Consider the following 21,788-nt stretch of genomic DNA (forward strand, 5'->3'; position numbering starts at 1 on the left):
AAGCACTTGGTGAATACCCTGGGAGCCGACCGTAGTCCGAAGGGAAGGGCTTTGAACTGGTAATGACGCCCTTGGACCACGAACCTGAGGAATTTTCGGTGCCCCTTTAGGATGGGAATGTGGAAGTAGGCATCCTCCAAATCCAACGACGATAGGAAGTCTTCTTCCTCCAGTTGACCCAGGACGTGCTGGAGGGTGACCATCCGGAACTTCTGCGCCTTGATGAACTTGTTCAGCCGTCGCAGGTCCAGGATGGGGCGCCATCCTCCCGTCTTCTTCTTCACGAGGAAGTATCGCGAGTAGACACCGGAGCCCCGAAGCCTCTTTGGGACGAGTTCGATGGCGCCCTTTCTGAGCATCGCCTTTACCTCCAGGAGAAGTTGAGGGACGTGAAGTTCTTTCCTGGCCACGGGGGGGACGCGCGGGCACCTTCTTTGAAACTCGAGCGCGTGGCCCCGGGCCAGGGCGTCCAGCACCCAACGGTCGGTGGAGATGGACTCCCACACGCTGACGAAGCCCGCCAGCCGGCCTCCCACCGGGGTGCTTCGGTGGGGGCCCGACCCCACGGCCGGTTCAATCCTGCTTGGACGCGGCCTTGCCGCCTTGACCTCCTTGGCGACGACGGCGGGGTCCGCTAGACTTGCCTCGTCCTCTGTAGGCCTCTTGCGACGACGAGCGGGCCGCTTGACGGTAGGAAGCGAAACCGCCGCCGGAACCTTTGGAGGCGCCCTTGCCTCCGCCGCTCCGAAAGGGCGTCCGTCGTTGCTGCAGGACTCCAAGGGCCCGGGCCGTCTCAGTATCCGCCTTGATGGCCTGAAGGGAATCGTCCACTGTTTTCCCAAACAGGTTGCTCCCGTCGAAGGGCATGTCCAGGACTCTGGTCTGGACGTCCTGCCGAAAGTCCGTAGCTTTGAGCCATCCACGACGTCGAAGGCAAACGCCGTTGCCCAGCTGGCGGAACCCAGTGTCGGCGATGTCCGTCGCCACGGTGATGGCGTGGTCAGAAGCCACTTCACCTTCCTGGAGGATCTCAAGGGCCTCCGCCCTCTTGTCGTCTGGCAGAAAATCCAGCAGGGGAGCTATCTTGTACCAGAGCTCCCTGTCGTAGCGGGCCACGATAGCCAAGGCGTTGGCCGCTTTAATCGTCGTCGCTGCCGACGAGATGACTCTACGTCCCATAGCATCCAATTTCTTTCCCTCGCCGTCCGGCGGGGAAGTCGATGTGGAGGCCGCACCCCCCCCCGCTTTCTTCCTGGCTGCCGCGGAGACGACGGAGTCCGGGGTAGGCTGCGCCCGGAGGCATAGGGGGGCCGTGTCCGGGACCCGGTACTTTTTCTCGTACCGGTCTCTTCTAGCTGGCGTAGTGGAAGGGTTCTTGAGGAGGGAAAGGCCCTCATCCCAAATGTCGTCCAGCAGGGGCACTGCGAGGACCGTCTTCCTCTTGGCCTCGCGCCGCTGATAAAGGAAGCCTTCCTTTTTCTTCTCCTCAGGGCAGAGTTGGAAAAGCTCGGAAGCCCTGGAGATCATGGAGTGGAAAGATCCGATCTCGTCGGGCGGAGAAGCCCTGGTGGGGGGCGACGACGGAAAATCCTCGTCGTATGCCTCGTCGTCCGTACCCGTCGCTGCCGTGTCAGTCCCCGTATCATCCCCTCGGGTGGACGGGGAGGAGGGCTGGACGGGGCGCGACGGTTGAAAAGGAGGTGGAGGATGGATCCTTCTTTTCTTGGTAGGGGGAACACCAGAAGGTCCCGGTTCTGGATCCCCTGACGGGAGAGGTTCCTCCGTCGGTAACGGTAGCCTCGTCCTTATCTCGGTGCATAAGGACTGTATGGCCAACAAAATGGCCGCCGAGTTGTCTCGCGGCGCTGGCAGAGGGGAATCCGACGGGCGAGCAGGGGCCCCGTCGGTATCCTCGACGATGTCGTCGTCGTCACCCGCGTCGGGGTCCATTCCGACGGGCTGGCCTTGTTCCACGCCTAGGCCGTGGCTTAAGACCTCGATCAGCTCCTCTTCTGAGGTTGAGGCCGAATCTACGACGACGCCCTGCCCCCCCTTCTTCTTCCCCACGGAGGGTTTCACGGGGGTCCTATCGATGGGCACAAAAGAAGACTCCCTCCGAGGAGGCAGGGAGATTCTGGGCCCTGAGGTCGCCACCACTGGCGCAGCCTCCACAGGCTGAGCCAGGGCCGCCGCGACCGTTTCGATAGAGGGCTTGGTCGGATGGATCAAGGCCTTCACCACCTTAGGTGCGCTCACCGCCTTATCCTTGAGGGAGGGGGCACTGCCACGCTCCTCCTCTGCCTTAGAGCTCGACCGGGGCCTCTCCAGGAGCTTCGCCGGGTGCTCGGCCTTCCTCTTACCCGACCCAGAGCGTTGGCTCGTGGTTGATGGTGCCGGGGAGGGTGCGCCCTGCCTGGCGCCCGTAGAGCCCGACCGTTCGGCGCTCCCGGTGCCAGCGGACTCGCAGTGCTTGGCCTTATGTTGGGCCCCCGTCGCCGGGGCGCCCTCAAAGGTCTTAGAAGACCGCTCGGATTTCTTCTTCTTCTCGCCAGACGGGCTCTTACCCTCCAGCCAGTTGGCGAGACGTTGATGACGGTCCTTCATGGTCCGTTCCGACATGTTGCCGCAAAACGCACAGTCCTTCTCCACGTGCGTTTTGTCCTCATGAAGGCAGTAAAGGCAGAAAGAGTGTTCGTCTTCCTTAAAGACGTTCTGCAGCTGGCATCCAGGGCAGACCCTGAACAGCTTTCCGGGCGTCGAGCTTCCCTTCTCCTGGGCCATCTCCGAGACCGGGCCTGAGAAGCTTCTGGAGTCCTCCGAAGTGTAGCTCGACGAAATCTTCACCCTTGAGGGGCACAGACGAATCCGACACGGGTCCCCGTTGATCGGATGTAGGATCGGTGGAGCTTGAGGCCCTTTTGACCGAAAGAATTGAAGTTTTTTGTGAAAAAGCGCGAAAAATAGCACTAACGCTCGAGAGCAATAGCACGAGGATCCCAACACATGAACGTGCGGTAAAAATCTGAAGATGGCTGCCAGAGGCGGTGCTTAGGTAGAGGGCAGTCATTGGTTGTGGTCAGTATGGCGCAGAGACCAGTGATTGGTTATTACTACGAAAGACAGATCAGAAACGAAACTGATACTGGTTTTTTCTTTACCGAGGATTCCCAGCCTGACGACGGGGAATATTCATGAGCATGTGAATCCATGCCAGACCCCATGCTGGAGAAGATGAAAGTTATCTTACTACTCTTGGTAACTGTAGTTCTCATATGAGAATGTAATTAAACATTAAAGAGAAGTCCAAGGGACTCCTCAGAGACACTGCACAGAGGGTGCTGGGTGTAACAAAGCAAAAAGCAAATGCCTGTATTAAACATATGGAGTTTAGCAGACTATGAAAAAACTGAGAATAAAAATCCCACTCAGAGAAAAAGAACGAGTGAGTGGTAAAAAGCGCCTCGCTCAGGAGATTAAAATAAAAAAAGTCCAGAGTTCAGCAAAAGTGCTGGCGGTCTCAAGTTAAAGGGAATTAGCACAGAAATTGAAAATTCTCTTTAACAGCAGGAAAGGGGGGAAAATAGACCTGGGAAACTATTTGCAGAAACGAATGATCCGATGTTACAAGTTTTCCTTTTCTTGGAAAACGGGCTTATCCTGCACTATGCATGAGATGTGTAAAGGGATGGAGCTTAAAAAGAGGATTTAAAGTGTGTGCTCGAAGGCATTGAGGTGGAGAGTTTACCCTTTCAGGCTTTCACTAACTCTAGAAAAACAAATACAAATGATTTTGCCCTGCTGTGTTCGGTGATCTTGGCCCGAAGCACAGCCCCTCTGGGAGTAGGAATACGGTCGTTAAACGTAACAGACTGATTCTGCAGTGGGCGAAGTCTCAATCTTTCAAGGTCGTATGCTCTTCTACAATAGATTAATAATGTTGAACAGTTGTATCTGTACATGCTGAGAAAAGTCAGAAGGGGCATTTAAGATTGGAAGCAAATGAATGCACTTGAGCACTGTCAGTAATTAGCAATCTAATCCGTTCTGGACAATCGGTTGGAGAAGCCGGAAGATGGTGTAGTAAAGAGTCAGACAGAGTGTTTCTTTGAAACCCTTTAGTTAGAAGGCACTCTAGCAGGTTTGTGCTAGGTGGCCGTAACAAGATTGCTCGGGCACTCATTGAACTGATAAACGGTGACCACCAAGCTTTTATATTCCAGGGTGCCTTTGAGTACATGGACCTTTAAATCACTAGTAGGGGCAGGTAAGTCTAGAGGCGCCACTCCAGTTGCAGAGTTTGGCAAATTGTCCTTCCCTCTGATGTTCCCGAGTAACCCTACTAAAACACCCAGATGCCCAAAGGCTGCACCAAAAGTGATGGCACAGATAAGGGACAAATGGAGGCTGAAAACAGAATAGACAGATCAGCACACGCTGCACCCGATTCCGAACCCCATCTCTAGGATGTGCAGTGGAGGGTGGCCTTTTGATGCAGTCTCCCATGAGGAGCAAGCAGACAGTATTGCTGACAAGGTCATGGATGTAGGTACCTGTTTGAACACTTTTCTACTCGAAAAGCATTCCATTCCTCAGTAGAAAAGAAGCATATTCCATTTATAAAAACTGTGTAAATTAAAAGTTGTCTAAATGAGGTTTACTTGTTAAAAAAATCATGCTGCTTCGATCTTCTTCATGTTACATAAATGTCAAAATAAAAAAAGAAAAGAAGCAACATGAAGGGCCACTGGACCTTCCAATGATCTGGACCACAGTTTTCTAGGAGAACTTGAATTCAACCAAAAGCTTAATCAGCAGAGCCACTTCTGATGTGAGGGAGGGTGGTTATGAAAAGAGGAGCCACTCTCGAAACATATGTGATTTTTCTTCTCTCTCTCCTCTGAAGCTAAAGTCTAAAACAGCATGGTCTGGGGAATAGACTTCTCTGGAGTGGACACGTGGGGCGCACTGAATTGCCCAATAACACAATCTTCAGTGTTGTGATGCTGACCCAATCATCATACAGCACAGGTCTGAGAACGACCGGTCTCCAACAGTCTTTGAAGCCAAACTTTACTGAGGTAGGCGGGGTGGTAAAAATATGAAGGTGGTCAACATGTTACTGACTGTCTCGAACACAGCATCATTACTGCATAAAGAGGAAATTGCTGTAATAGGGCATGTATGGTTCTGCATAGGAAACAAGGTCCCTTCTGGACCGAGAGGTTCAACCAGCTGTGACACTCGGTATGGAGATGCATGGATCTACCTACTGAGTGTGACAAAATGTTCTGGAACAGTCTATGTCTGGATGACATTTCATAGTGAAATCTGTAAGAGAAATGAATCGTTTGGCAATGTTGTACTGACTTCTATAGTGTCATACACACTAGAATGTGACACCCCCAAAGCAATACACAAAATAATCTTGCTCCAATTCTAACTGTTTCAGTCACGGCAAACGACTGGACAGTGTGTTAAGAGCAATTCGTCACCAGTTACCATGTTCACTCCATTTTTACAGTTGTCTTCATAGTGAGACTCAGGACATAGAAGTCAGACAATGTTTTCTGTGCGACTATCATTGCTTCATCAGTACAGTCAGGGTGTTTATTATACTCTTGTTGCTACCATACAATCTCATCTTCAAGCAATACATCAAGCACTCTGGGTTAACAGTAGTCTATGGGAAGTACAATCTAACCATAACTTGCCACCATCGCCAACCATGTAAACGCCTGCATAGACGTAACTACATACAGATATAGTGATATTGCCATGTGTCGGGAGGGGGCCTGCAAGACTCTGGGCGAGGGGAAGCCACCTGCTGCATGATGGAACTGGAGGCGCTATATGGGAAATCCCCTCCTCCCCCGCACCCAGAGAACGCCCAAAGTCTCTGCTCACTGCATTTCTAACATACTTCAACTATCACCCAAGCAGGGGAACCCACGCATTGTGACACAGGCGTTGCGTTATGTAGGAGGCGGGGAGGGTTCCCACGTTAAGAAGTACGATTGGTACTAGGGAGTAGGGACACTGGGGAATCGCAAGTATAGGGAGAGCCGGATGACCAGCATTCTACATGCAACAAGTCTTCTGCTCTCTTTCCACTCAATCCACGAATCAGCAAACTCCACATTGCAACACAAAGTCATAGAGGTTACAAAGAGGAGTAAGGACACCAGTCTAAAGAAAAACAGATTCTCGCAGAAACCTGGGAGAATCTAACAGGTGTTACGCACAGCGTTAGAAAGAAAATACATTTACAGACATTGCATACTTGCAGAACTGCCAGGCCAACAGGTTAGGTAAGCTTCGCGAAAATGGTGACCAGTGTTTTTGGACCCATGGGCACAATTATATAAACATTAGAGAATGAGGGTCGTAAGGAGAAACACGGCAGCAATTTAGCTAAGGAAGAACAGCAAGTATACTTCACAATTGTATCTCTATGAAAGATTCTTTGGGAATTAACACAAAGGGGCAAAGGTGTATTACATCTACTGGCTAAAGTAACTTCTACCAGAAACAACACTTTCAAGAAAGGTCTTTAAAGACTGAATAATGCCTGGGCCTAATTTCTTTGTATGCTTTTCGTTAATCTTCTTAGAAGGAGAAATAGTTTATTATTCTCATTAGCAAGTCCATTATTCACAGGAATAGAATTCAGTTAAGATGTTTCCTGTGACGGTCATAAAATGGACCCTTCAGGATGATTGATAAAGGAGAGGTAGGGTTCATCCCTTTTTGAAGTAGCACCTTATACATAATTCCTGCATCTTCAATACATAACATAGTTGTGTGTTCATTATTAATTCAAGCTGAGTGTGCATGCAAGTAGAACACTCGGCCATTGATACTGATACAATTCAGAAATAGAGCTGTCAAGTTGATTGATGCCACACTTTAGAGATTTTCTTTTTGTGAAAATTCTGGAAGGAAGGCCCTGCCTGTATAACAGCATAAACTTCTGCCATGTGTTAGGCAGAAACCTGTGCAGTACCCTTTGGGAACACTGCAAAAGATTTAGGACTACAGGTGTTAACAGTAAACCCACTTGGTAGCAGTCTGTACCACCCAGATTTACCTGGCAGTGGTGGCTGAGCAGTCAGACTTCCCTCAAGAAGAGTTAGGCAGTATGCAAAGTATACACAATAGGCACTCAGAGATTTAGGAACACTATTAGCAAGACAGAAGAGCAAAAGTCACTTGTGAGCCAAAGTCCATAGGCTGGGCCCACTCAGAGAGAGCAGAGCACAAAGGCGCTCAAGATCACACAGTTACACTAGGCTTAGAAAGTCTTGCAGAGAGTTCGAAAAGAGTTTAGAGAGGCTCAGAAAAGTTTAGCCAGGGTGTCCCAGGCTAACCCAGGTTCGAAAGCCGGGGGCTAAATCTACCCCGTACAGTCGGGACACGGTACCTTAGTGGGAAGGATCCTCCAGCGGTGGCAGTTGTTCCTGGCAGCGGGTGCAAGTCTCGTCGTCGTCCAGGGGAAGAGAAGATCTTGACTTGGAGTAAAGATGAAGGTCGTTGCACTGCCAGGGAAGAAACCAGCCGCTGAGTTTTCCGGTTAAAGGTATTACCCTTTATTTCGCGGTCGTGGTAAAACGTGGTATTCCGGTTGCCGGGGTGCTTGGCACAGGCAAGGCGGCCACGAGATGCGTCGGGAAGGCGAAAAGACTGTGAAACTGGTCATCCCCACCAGTCAAAGGAAGAAGACTCTCCGGCGGGAGATCTCCTCTGTCGTTGGGAAAAGTGGTGAGACGGTCCAGCAGGGCTCCACTGGTGGTGTCGTCGTGGCAGGTCGGCTCAGCTTCTCCCTCGTCGGATTCTTAGGTCCTGTGGCGACTTCTGAAGTTCCAGTCTCCAAAGCCCTGCTTTTTTGCAGAAAACGCCCATTCACTCAGCCTAGCTGTCACTCAAACATGCTAAGTGGTGAGCCGCACTTGGGCCAATCAGGACGGAGTGCGACTTGAGTTGCCTGGGCAACTCAGTCCAGGGTGCCTAAATCCCCCTCCACCCCTCCTAAGTACCCCAGACAGAGTGGCACCATTTTGGACGGCTTCTGTGGAGAAGCCCGCCAAAAAGTGGAACAAAGGGCTCGACTTGGGTTGGAGTCACAGAAGAGAACACAAACGCCATTTTAGAACCGAGTTTTGGCAAAAAATACCAACCGGAGAATTAATAATAATTAAATAAACCGGCGGTATGTTCGAGGCTATCGTAATTAAATAAATAAAGATAGTAGTCTCGAACAATGGGAAAATCCCATAGAGAAATATTCGCGGTTGAATATAAAAACTAGTATCCACTGCCACCAGCCAAAACTCGATCAGGGGGGACGGAGACGTGCCCCCTCGACTAACAGACCCCGGGGCAATCGAATTGCCCCAGCCAGTACGTCCACAATATGATGGTTTGTACTGGTTCTGTTCAGAATTCAAGACTAGTGAAGTCAATGGTGACTTTACATGCCCTGGGACACAGTAGTCAGTCCCAGGGTATGGAGTCTATACTGGGGGGGTCACTAGGACACCCCTGTGTTACTGCACTGAGGGTGCTGTGTAACACACATCACAAAAACACATGAAGCTCTATGGAGTAAAAGACCCCATAGCCCATTCAACACATTTAGAGTCAAAGAAACACACTCAAATCATGCCCAAGAGTGAGGGTAAAAGAGTCTCACTCTTGGCAGGAGAAAAAAATAAACCCCAAAAATCCAGCAAAGCTGCTGGGGGACTCACTAGGTTAGGCAATTCAACCTAAACAGAGAATTCTCTCTAACACCATGTAATGTCGATATGGTTTTCAACAGGGGAGGCCAGCCAAGTTTGGGTGAAAGTCGTATCCAGAAAGTGTCTGCAGGTGTCAGCAAGGGAATCCAGTGAAGCCAGCAGTGAACAGACACCAACAAAACTAAGTGTGGCATGGTTGGGGTGTAGAGCAACTACTCTACTCCAGAAAGCCCCTCCCACTCTACCTTACCTTCCCATAAAGTAAACTGCCATAGACTCACAACATGCTCACCTAGAGATTTATGACTACCAACCTAATTCTATCCATCGCTGGACTCTAAGGGAATAGTTTCTTACCTGTAACTCCATTTCTCCAGCATTGGTATCTTTCATGGATTCACATGCTTAGAATATTCCCCGTCGTCAGGCTGGGAATCCTCGGTAAATTATATAGACCTTTTCCATAGGAAAAATGTTGACACTTTTGTGTCCTATCTATGTCGTTTTGGGCCGCCTGCGCCACTAGGACGTAGAGGTATAAGTAGCCCTGCCCCCGCAGCTCCCTCAGATTTCAACCCCCAAAGTACTATGGGAGGACATTTAGTTTGCAAGCCAGGGGAGGCCGGCGGGCACATGTGAATCCATGAAAGATACCAATGCTGGAGAAATGGAGTTACAGGTAAGAAACTATTCCCTTCTCCAGCATTGGATCTTTCATGGATTCATATGCTTAGAATAGATTGTACAGCAGTATTCTCCATAGATGGAGGTGTGTAGACAAACCAATAACACTATAACCATAACACTATAACCATGAATGCATATTCGCCATGGCTAAACTTCAAATCAGAGTACATGAACAGCTAAAAAACAACACTTTAAAGTACATTATATTTACTGGGGCCTACCTTATTGAAACGGGTGTCGTAGGACTGCACGACCCATCTGTGTATCGTCAGCATGTTGTTGTTCGAGGCAATAATGCCGGGTAAACTTATGTGGTACCGACCAGGAAGCCGCCTGACATATCTCCCAGCGGAATCCCGGACCACAATGCCACCGACGACGAACCAGATCTCGTCGAATGGGCTCGTGGACGTCTTTCCAGCGGTTTCTCAGCTTTTGAGTGGCAAAAAGAAATGGTAGATGACACCCAGCAGGACAGTCCTTGTTTTGAGATTGCATTACCTTTAGCCGAAGGGCCATAGGCCACAAATAGCTGTCTCGTGTCCCTGAGATTTTGAGTGCAATGGAGGTAAAATTTCAGAGCCCTTCTCACGTCCAACGTAGGGAGAGTCCTCTCTGCAGCAGACAAAGGTGTTGGAAAAAACGTCGGTAGCACCATAGAAGAGTGCTTATGGAACATGGTAGGGACTTTAGGAATGAAATAAGGATTAGTAGCCAACACAACTTTATTCTTGAAAAACCTCAAATATGGTGGATCGATCACTAACGCTTATTTTCTGACAGACGTCTAGCCGAAGTAATAGCCACCAGAAAAGCCAGTTTCCATGATAGGAATTTCAATGACGACGATATCGGCTCAAAAGGAGCCTTCATTAGTGCTGCTAGAACCAGGTTAAGACTCCAGATCGGTGTAAACTTCTTCTTTGGAGGAAAAGTTCAGAACAATCCTTTCATGAAATGTTTAATCAACCTGTCACTAAATAATGGAGTTGAATGTCTCTTCCGAGTAAATCTCGAAATGGCCGCCAGATGCAATTTTATTGATGAAAAAGACAAACCTTTTTGAGCCAGGAGTAGTAAGTATGGTAGAAGCTGCTCCAGTGTGATGTGAAGTGGGGACGTAAACCTGGCTGATACCCGCACAAAATACAGAATCTCTTCCATTTGTACGTATACGAAGCGTTCTTGGACGGCGCCCTTGCAGCTTGCAAAATGCGACGACAGTCCAGTGGAATTGCTAACGTACCAAACTCAGAGAAATCAGAAGCCAGGCTGTCAGACTGAGGCTGTCCGGGTCGTGGTGCCAAACCGCCCCTTTGTCCTGAGACAGAAGGTTCGGGATCCTCTGGAACCTCATGGGCTCCGCTGCTGAAAGATGGGAGTAGATCGGAGAACCACACTTGTTGTTAGGGAGAATTCTCTGTTTAGGCTGAATTTCCCTACCTAGTGAGTCCCCCAGCAGCTTTGCTGGATTTCTGGGGTTTCTTTTTTTCTCCTGCCAAGAGTGAGACTCTTTTACCCTCACTCTTGGACATGTTGAAGTGTGTTTTCTTGGTTAAACCTTGTGTTGAATGGGCTATGGGGTCTTTTACTCCATAGGGCTTCATGTATTTTTGTGATGTGGGTTACACAGCACCCTCTGTGCCGTAACCCAGGGGTGTCCTAGGGACTCCCCAACATAGACTCCATACCCTGGGACTGACTACTGTCTCCCAGGGCATGTAAAGTCACCAAAGACTTTGCTAGTCTTGAATCCTGAACAGAACCAGTACAAACCATCATATTGTGGACGTACTGGCTGGGGCAATTCGATTGCCCCAGGGTCTGTTAGTCGAGGGGGCACGTCTCCGTCCCCCCTGATCGAGTTTTGGCTGGTGGCAGTGGAAACTACTTTTTATATTCGACCGCGAATATTTCCCTATGGGATTTCCCATTGTTTTAGGCTAACACATTTAATTATTTATTTACGGTAGCCTTAAACATACCGCCGGTTTATATATTTATTATTATAACTCCGGTTGGGACTTTTTGCCAAAACTTGATTCTAAAATGGCGTTGGCGTTCGCCTCTGTAACTCTGACCCAAAGTGGAGCCCTTTGTTCCACTTTTGGCGGGCTTCTCCACAGAAGCCCTCCAAAGTGGTGCCACTCTGTCTGGGGTACTTAGGAGGGGTGGAGGGGGATTTAGGCACCCTGGACTGAGTTACCTTGGTAACTCAAGTCGCACTCCGTCCTGATTGGCCCAAGTGGTGAGCCGGCCGGCTCACCACTTAGCATGTTTGAGTGACAGCTAGGCTGGGTGAATGGGGGTTTGCTGCATAAAAGCAGGGCTTTGGGGACTGGAACTTGAGAAGTCGCCACAGGACCAAGAATCCGACGAGGGAAGAGCTGAGCCGACCTGCTTCGACGACACCACCCGGTGGAGCCCTGCTGAACCGTCTCACCACTTTTCCCGACGACCGAGGAGAACTCTTAACGGAGTGGCTCCTTCCCTTGACTGGTGGGGACAACCAGTTTTCACCTTCTTTCCGCTTCTGGAGGTATCTCGTGGCCGCCTTGCCAGTGCCAAGTACCCCGGCAACCGGAACCCCACCACTTTTACCCCAACCACGAAAGTCGGTACAACCCTTTAACCGGAGGACTCCGCGGCTGGTTTCTTCCCGGGCAGTGCAACGACCCTCTTCTTCTGCTCTTCAGCGAGAACTTCTTCTCCCCTGACCGACGTCGAGCCTTGCTGCCACTGCCTGGAACAACTGCCACCGCTGGAGGATCCTTTCCGCTTAAGGTACCGTGTTCCGCCTGGCTTCCCTTGCCACCGACTGTACGGGGTAGATTTAGCCCCCGGCTTTCGAACCTGGGAGTGCCTGGAACACCCTGGCTAAACTTTCTAAGCCACCCTAAACTCTTTCTAACTCTTTGCAAGACTTTGAATCCCTAATAACAGTGTGATCTTGGGCACATTTTCGCTCCGGCTACTCTAAGAGTGGGCCCTGCCTAGTGACTTTTGCTCACCTGTGACTTTGTGCTTCTTTGAGCCTATTGCAAGTGTTCTGGACCTTAGAGTGGTGTGTTTAACCCATTTCTGTTTCTTTTTATCCCTTTCTTGAACCTACTAGAGTGTCATCTAACGTTAAGCGCTCACCTCTGTTTTAATTATGTGGTGTTAACCTAGAGTTGTCTAGATAGGAGTAAGGGTTGAAACTGCTTTCATTATAACTGTGTTTGAAGTGTTTTTACTATATCTTGCTAGAGTGATTTCAACTTGTGTGTTTAATAAATAAAAAAACTATATACTTTTGAAACCAAGCTCTGGTCAGTGTTTGCTTGTGCTATTGTATTTGAGTACCTATTGTGTATACTTTACATACTGCCTAACTCTTCTTGAGGGAAGTCTGACTGCTCAGCCACAGCTACCAGGTAAATCTGGGTGGTGCAGACTGCTACCAAGTGGGTTTACTGCTATACCTGTAGTCTTAAATCTTTTGCAGTGGTCCCCAAGGGAACTGCACAGGTTTCTGCCTAGCACTTGTCTCGCCCAGTACGGGGCCACCAGGATCACCCGACATGGATATCTGTGAATCCATTGCAGCGACCGACGTATGAGTGGAAACGGGGGGAAAGCATCCAAAAACGTGTCCGTCCACGGGAAGGAGAACACTTCCCCCAGTGAGTCTTGTTGTGGCCACCTGCTCGCGTATTGTAAGCACTTCCTGTTCTCTCTCGTTGCAAAGAGATCTAGAGCCGGACGACCCCACTTTTCGAAGACACGGTGTAGTTGTTGGTCGTTCAATTCCCATTCGTGTAGTCGATTCATCTCTCTACTGAGAGAGTCTGCTTGCACATTTTTGACTCCTGGTAAGTGGAACGCCAATAGATATATCCTGTGGAGGAGGGCCCAATGCCAGATCTCCTGGGCTTCGGTCGACAGAGTCCTCGAGCGAGTACCCCCCTGTTTTCTCAGGTAAAAACATTGTTGTCGTGTTGTCTGTCATTATCCGTACAACGGATCCTTTTATGCGTGGCAGAAAGGACTTCAGGGCCCAACGCACTGCCCTTATCTCCAGCACGTTGATGTGAAGGCTGGACTCCTCCGATGACCACCGACCTTGAACCTGAAGGGAATCCAGATGAGCTCCCCTTCCAGTCAGAGAAGCATCTGTCACCACAGTCAACTGGAACCCAGGTTCACCCCTCTTGTTAGATTTATGGAGATTCTCCACCACTGAAGTGCCTGCACGAGCTCGCGGTTGATGGTCAATTTGTCCGACCAATGACCTTGACTATGTGCCCATCGATCAGTCAAGAATTCCTGAATGGGCCTCATGAAGAGACGACAATTGTTGATCAAGGGCATACAGGACGCCATGGTCCCCAGTAGGTCTCACTGACACTCTGGTGTTGACGTTCCATTCCGATGCCTTGAGTCGTAGTTTTAGAACTCTTTCGACGGATGGTTTTACCAATCCTGACTGCGTCTGGAACTCCGCCCCCAGAAAGACCAAGGTCCTTGATGGCGATAAGGAGGACTTTGAGAAGTTTATTGCCAAGCCCAAGCGCTGTAGAAGGGACATGGTGGCATTCAGACTTTCCCGTGCCCTTTCCGGAGATAATCCCCTTACTAACCAATCGTCCAGATATGTGTACACATGATGACCTTCCTTCTGTAACCAGGCTGCCACTGGTGCCAAACATTTTGTGAAGGTCCTGGGAGACTATTTTAGTCCGAATGGGAGGACCTTGAACTGATAGTGGGTTCGCCCGACGACAAACCGCAGAAATCTTTTGGGTCGTCGACGCATCGGGATATGAAAGTACGCGGCTTAAAGGTCTAGCGACAACAAAAGATCTCCCGGTTGTATCGATCGGATAACCTCTTGCAGAGTAAGCATTTGGAACTTTAGATTCTTTAGCAGCTTGTTGAGAGCCCGTAGATCTAGAATGGGACGCCAATTTCCATTGGGTTTCTTGACCACGAACTAACGGGAGTACACTCCCTTTCCTCTTTTGGCCACCAGGACCAGTTCTATAGCCCCTTTCTGCAGCATAAGCATCACTTCCTGCACCAGTATCTGCAGATGGGATTGCGGCGAGAGCACTGGCGGAATGTGTGGTGGCTTGTCCTTTAACTGTAGGGAGTGACCCAGACGTATCGTGTCCAAAACCCATCGGTCCGTTGTTATGCGTTCCCACTCGTCGACGCGACGAGACACACAGCCCCCCAGGATGTCTCGAAACATGTCATTGCTGGGTTTTTGCCTGTCGATCCTTCGCCGACGATGAGTAGGAGCCTCTCCTTCTTGAGGACTGGTAATCTCTGCCTCTACGAGTAGCTTGGGCTGCTCCTCTGTAGCCTTGGGAAGAGTAGGAGGGCCGACTGAAACCTCGGTCTCTAGGTGATCCAAACCGGGAGTTTCCGGAAGCACCTCTGAAAGGACGAAAGGAACGAAAATTTCTGCCACTTTGGAGGGCTCCGAGTGACAGAGCAGTGTCAGAGTCTTCTTTCATGCCCTTCAAGGCTTCATCAACTTTCTCGCCAAACAGTTGTTCCCCTTCGCACGGCATGTCCAGCACCTTGTATTGCACCTCTGGTCTAAAAGTCGTGCACTTAAGCCAGGCTTGCCTCCTTAACACTACGCCATTATTAATTTCTTTAAAACCGGCCTCCGCCAGGTCGACAGCGATATTTATGGAGTCATTGGAAGCCTCTTCCCCTTCACGTACTAGTAGCATAGCGGACTTCCTGTGTTCCTCTGGCAGATGGTCTAAGATAGGAGCCAAAATATGCCACATCTCTCTATTTTACCGTGCCATAATGGCCAGGGAGTTGGCTGCTTTCACTGTAGTCGCACCGACTGACAATACCTTCTTTCCAAACGCATCTTGTCTCCTGGCATCGTTGTCCGGCGGGGTCGTGCATTTGTGTATCGACCTCGCTTTTCTGGCTGCAGCAGTGGACACCACCGAATCCGGCGAAGGTTGAGACGTCAAGCATTTGGGGGTTGACTCCGGAGCCTTGAATTTCTTTTCTAACCGTCCTTATTGCCGGTTCTGAGAAAGGATGACGCATGGTCCTCAACTCCTCTTGCCAGACATGGTCCAAAATGGGGATAGCAAACATCAATTTTCTTCTCTTGCCCATTTGATCGAAGAGAAAGCAATCTTTCTTCACTTCTTCCGGCGCCAGGCCAAATTCCGCACACGCTTTTCTCATCATTGCATGGAAGGCCCCGATGTCATCCGGCGGTGATGGTTGCGCCGGGCTCTTTGGAGTTTCCATCTCTGCATCCGACTCCCATGTGGGGTCCCTTGAGGGGGATAATGAGACGTCTGAAAAGGACCCTTCACATTCTGACTCCGGCAATTCTCCCTCCTCCGAGTGTGGGCGAGAACAATCCTCCTCCACCGGGCAAGTTGTAGGTATTCTGGTCGTCGAGCGCGGAGCCGGGCCTGGTTCGGCGACGACCGGCGTAGCCTGCGGTACCGTCGGGACACCAGTGTGAGGCAACTGCATGTCCAGACGCTGTAACAGCTTCTGTAACGTGTTCAACACCTCCAGGGACAACAGAGACTGGGGATTCAGCAAGGAAGAGGCGGTTGGGATGGCACTCCCACTCGGGAGTTCCCCCAAACTGATTGCACGTAACCCCAGATCAGTCGGCTGTACGATCGGACCACGGTCATCCTCCGCCGACGAGATGGAATGGGCCGCTTCTGGCTGCAACAAGGCCTCAGGCAAGATCGGGTCGAAAACTTCCAGCAGCAAAAACACTGAAGGTGCCACCGTCGACGACATCTTCTCCATAACCGCTGTTTGACCCGCCGATGTGATCGCGGGAAGAGCAGGCACAGATGGCAAAGAAGACTTTGACGATCTGACCGTCGTCGACAAAGTTTTTGGCGCAGAGCCTTGTGGCGCACTCGCCGGTTCTGAACTTGGCTTGTGGGTCGACGACACTCGACTCGAGGTAGAGCTATGGCGGTCTCCCGAGGAAGATTTCAATTTCTTCTCCTTTTTTGAGGAGGAGGAAGAAGAGGATGTTTTCTTTGACGAAGAGTCCCTCGCAGGATGTTTATCAGAGGGGTGTTTTTCCGATGAACGTGGTTTCTTCGTCGGGGGCTCTGCCGACGCACAGCGACGAGGGGACACCAGAGATTTAGATCTCGAGGCAGTAGAGCCTACCTGCAATGCAGGGTACGAACCCGCCCCGTCATTGAGCCAAGTCACCAGGCGTCTGTTTCGGTCCTTCAGGGTCTTCTGGGAGAAGCCTTGACAGATCTCACATGTGTCGGCTGAATGATGAGGGTGAAGACAGTAAATACAGTCCATATGCCCATCACCTTCATACACTTTAAGACTGCATGTAGCACACGGACGAAACAACGCCTTTCCATACATTTTCGAAGGAAGTCGAAGAAAAAGAACTCACAACCTAGCAAAAATAGCAGATACTCGAGGTAATCCCACTACTTTGGAAGACGGTTGAAATCTGAGGGAGCCGTGGCGGCGGGCGACTTATACCTCTACGTCCTAGTGGCGGAGGCGTACGCGGCCCAAAACGAAGTAGATAGGACACAAAAGTGTCTATATAATTTACTGAGGATTCCCAGCCTGACGGGGAATATTCTAAGCATGTGAATCCATAAAAGATCCAATGCTGGAGAAATGTTGTACTGCATAACACACTAACTTACTTGCCAATGTTAACTAGTGCCACACCTAGAAAGAACAGTGAAGATTAGCCAGCCTCACATTTAGATAGGTGTAACAATGTTAGCATGCGCCACACTTGGATGGTATTCTTAACTCTAGCCTGCGTCACATCAAGATAGAATTGAGAATGGTAGCACGTACCTCACTTAAACGCAATTGTGAATGGTAGCATGTGCAGCACTTAAGCTAATGTTCACGCTTTCCTCTCTAAGTTGCATCTAGATGGAATCGAACTGTCAGCATGTCCCACACTTTGAGATGAAGTCGCAAACATTAGCCTGAGCCACATCTAGATAGAAATGCAGAAGTTAGCATGTCCCACACTTGGGTGGAGTTGTAAACATTGGCCTGAATCGCATCTGGATAGGAATGCAAATCTAAATGTTAGCATGCCCCACTCGTGTGTCACTGTGTACCCTGCTTTCTGTTTCCCCATGCTTTTACTATATATCCGTATGCCCCCTCCGCTTGCTATAAAACAAGCCCCCTGTGTCTATGTGTCCGTATGTCGCTATGTTCCCTGCCATCCTGTTTACGTGTCTGGTCTCGGGCACTTCAGAGATAACCATCATATCACATCACTACGCTTACTCTCTTCTATACACGATCATTCAACTAGAACACAGCTATAGCCCCGATTATTTCGGCTTAGCTGTTCACATACGAGCACTACCCCATGAACACCTCATCGCTCTAATAAAACGCAGCTAGCCGAGCACATTCCGGCCTAGTCGCTCACTTATGCGTCCTTCAGGCCTAATGCAGCCAGAGCCCAGTCTGGGTGTCCACCCACCAGATCGCACACATCCAACTGATATCTACAGCACCACACCTAACTCTAGGATGCAGCTACCACCCGGCAAATACATCAGCTGCACACATATATGGTGCACCCACGTACCCTACGATACCATCTCGCTCTCTACTGACCAGAACTACGGTTCCCAAGGGCGTTCAACCTACCAGCGCTTTGTGGTCATACCAATGATATATAGAGCGCTATATAAATGGCAAGTAACATAACATAATACATTTCGCATGTAGACTCTTGTTGAGCAAACCAAAACAAAAATAAATGCCCAATCAAGGTAGCATAAAAATACACAACTAATGAAAACATTAATAACCCATGTGATAAAAAAAAAAAAAACACAGATGGAGATATTGGAATAAAGGGGCACTCTGGGTTTGACAACAAGGCAGACAGGCAATTTCAGCAGCAAGCAATCAAGTTCAATTAAGAGGTGCTTAAAAAGGTAAAGGGGGCTTAAAAGTCACTAGAGACCTTCAAGGCAGACCTGGGGGACAGGGCCATTTCAAACACCCTCAGCTGAGACTTTGGGACTCAACAGTGCCATGCCTGGCTTTTTTGGGGGTCAAACTGGGAGTTATTGGGCTTTTCGGACCAGGGTCAAATTGGTGAGCAGTAGCGACTGGTTCCAACGATGCAGTGCTGTTCAGCAGCGATGACCCTTGGGGATCGAAACAATAGTAATTAAAGTTAATTTCAGGACAGCAGTGCTGAAGACTCAGGACTGGGCTTCGTCAGTGAGAGTGCTTGACGGGCTCAACACAGACTTGTGGTACTCTAGCGACGACAGCTTGGAGCTTGAGGAAGCTGGTAAACAGGGAGGTGGAGCAGAGTTGGGGCCCAAAGAATACTTAGTGGGACTAAGAAGAGAAGACATCAGAATTTCGGCATTGAGCATCTAGGTCAAAGAGGACTGCAGTGGCTCCCTTGAAGCAGTTTTGACGGCATAGTTGATGGCCAAACCAGCATTAAGGCAGCTTGAAGATGCAGCGAGCGCCAGGGGCCACCTCATTTTCTTCTGTGGTTGTTGGGAGACCCACTGCAGAGTCTCAGGGTGAGGTGAGCCTATTCATCTGCTCTTCTCAAGCAGGAAGATTTGTAGAGAGCACTTGCAGGGTTCTGTTCACCGAAGTGTGCAGGGTTCTGGGTACCAGTGTCTCAGTTGCAGTAACCCATGTCCACCTTGGCATGGTTACAGAGAATCTGGAAGAGGAATTTGGAGTTGACTGTATGCCAAATTAGGTTCCAGCAAATTCTTCAAAAGTGCCTAAAATGAATCCCTGCCCCCATTACATACGCCAACGACTACAGTGGATTGGTCCACAGCAAACCTGTATGGTTTCCAATTTTGGCTGCTGCAACAAAAGGTCTTTGCCTGCTGATGTCACACCCAGTTGGGCCTTATCTTCAGTAGGTGGGGAGAGGGGGGACAGGAAGATTGGAGAGCCCTAGATGATGCCAACCCTCTGTGGTCTGAACCTCTCTGTGCTACTATTACTCTGCCCCCTTTCTCCTTTAAAAGGACTCCAGTAATCAGCAACCTAGTTTAAGAGGGCCATTGTCATTGCAACCAGTTCTTCAAAGACACAGGCTCCCAGGGGACCTCCGGGGTAGGGTTCTTGTTCACTGGAGGAAGGAGTATATTTTCCCGCGGGTTGGCGGGTTATCAACACAGGATTCCTGGGCTGGGTCCCACATGGTGGTTGTGGGTATACCCAGGCCAGACAACTAACATATACCATTTCATGAATCAGTCACGGCTCACCAAACTTTGTTATCAGACATTGAAACCTTATGGCTTTATAAATGTGTAAACCCATTAGCTGCTAAGTCAAAACAAGGCATGGCTTATTATTTATATATAAATAATTGCCACCAGGAGGGCTGGGATACATAATTCTTATTTGAACCAGAGGTGCAGATTGTTAAAAAGCCACCTCTCCCTGCTGGAATTGAGATATGGCAGATGTGTGCAGGGAGACATGTGATCTTTGAACCTGCCCTGCTCCTACGGTAGGGCAGTAGCTGGGGATGTCAGGAGACAGTTCCAGCAAGGAACAAGTGTACATTGTTTTTTGGCATTGGGCATTATGAAAGTTTTATTCGATATAGCAGATCTCACTTTCAGAAACAGAATTATTGCTTAATTCAATTATTAAAAAATGTATTTAAAAAGCTCAGGTTATCCCTACTCACTAGATGGTATTCTGTCACACAGACATCTCGAAAATTAAAAGGTCATGCAAGGTGTTTCAGAACTTAACATTTGGTGATCCCTCCCACGCACAAACAGGCCTCTAATGTACTTAGTTAGGTTTTCCAGGAGTACACCATTAAGGTTGTAGGCAATAATTAGAAACCATGTTGCAGGATGCGGTCTCCAATACCACAATTAGAAGCTAGCAATGCAACGTGTTCTTCAATTATAGTGTTGGATGATTTTTTAGGGAAAATGATGCAGTGGCCTTTTGATGAACATGTACCACATACTCGTGGAGTGCTGAAGCAAGGCCTGCACTCAAATAAGGGTGACATACTAAGACTACTGAAGAGCAAAGAAGTGTACTGCAGATTCGAACCTCAAGAGAAGAGAAGCCTGTGAATGTGGGTCAATGGGTGGTGGGGAGAGAGGCTGTTGCATGAACAAACTCAGGGCTTCGCTTAGCTTTGCTTTTAGGTCTAACAGACAAATGGTCTGGTCCCAGACACGTTATGGCATTCCTCGAGTGTGGCACAGTGGAGACTAAACATAGATTTACACTTTAAAGTATAGGAAAACAATGAACATTTGACACAACAAGTAACAGAAATCATCATCAAAAGAACGATCCAAAGAATGTTTATGGTGAATGGACACCATAAAATATACCTGCACCTTACGTCCATAAAAAAATTAAACCTATAAAGAAAATGTAGATGAGGGAATAGTTTCTGTTCCTAGGAAAATAATCAGATTTAAATCTCATGGATAACATGAGCCACTACCTGGATGATTTAATGTTAATGAATTAAAGTAGCAACTGTAACATACCTTGTCAACTGTGAGCATATAAAAGTGGCTTATGTCATTATCTTGTGCACGCTTGATTCTTGCCATACACTCCTCTTCATCTATAAGTTCACCAACATATTCATTGACAAACTCTCCCTGAAAGGAAAAGTCAGTACATCATAAGAGTTGCATGAAACTAGATAATTCACAGCTATTTATTAGTTACTTATATTCAATAACTCTGGATCTAATAGACGCGGATTAGAAGCAACAATGGCGCTGCTGTTCCCATTGCTACACAGGACTGTGCGATCTAAAACGTGCCGGTGAAACAAATTATCCACTCTAACTTCAGTTACCAAAGTTTTTCAATATTTCTTCAATGGATATCATTTCACCTGAATAATATCTCATTTTTTAAATCTGTCCAAGAAATGTTAAAGTTGGGACTGTAACTACTCCACATAGAAAGAATGTTCTACTTGGAAGATCTGTTCATCTACTGATTTTAAAAGCAGGACCTCTGTTGGGACATTAGAGTCAAGTTGAGTAGCTGCCTTGAAAATCACAAGCTAAAACAATTGTTAAAACACCATCTAAACAGTTGCCAGCTTGTATACCTGTACAACATCTTAATATTATTTGAGAATCAAGTCCATGTATTCTGAGGAACCTTACATAGAGCGGAACGAACATAGGACCCAGGGTGGTGAATATATTGGTGTAAAGGAGTCTAAAACAACCATGAGAATTAACATTTCACATAAAGAATGCAGAATGACAGCTATGCATTGTCATAAAAGGTAGACTCAACATTGAAGAAAGCACTAAAGTCACATCTGGTTGAGTT

General features: G+C 48.6%; 1 protein-coding gene across 4 annotated transcripts in view; it reads right to left on the minus strand.

Moving 5' to 3' along the window:
• NSD2 (nuclear receptor binding SET domain protein 2) overlaps positions 1–21,788 on the minus strand; it is a 1,742,450-nt gene that overhangs the window by 342,783 nt on the left and 1,377,879 nt on the right. For all 4 annotated transcript variants that reach the window (XM_069632133.1, XM_069632132.1, XM_069632134.1 and 1 more), the window contains exon 19: positions 20,978–21,094. In XM_069632133.1, the coding sequence (XP_069488234.1) occupies positions 20,978–21,094 (117 nt within the window). The remainder of the gene's footprint in view (positions 1–20,977; positions 21,095–21,788) is intronic.

This window comes from Ambystoma mexicanum, chromosome 6q, assembly GCF_040938575.1.
Source record: "Ambystoma mexicanum isolate Mex_15411 chromosome 6q, UKY_AmexF1_1, whole genome shotgun sequence".
NCBI classification, from domain to species: Eukaryota; Metazoa; Chordata; class Amphibia; order Caudata; family Ambystomatidae; genus Ambystoma; species Ambystoma mexicanum.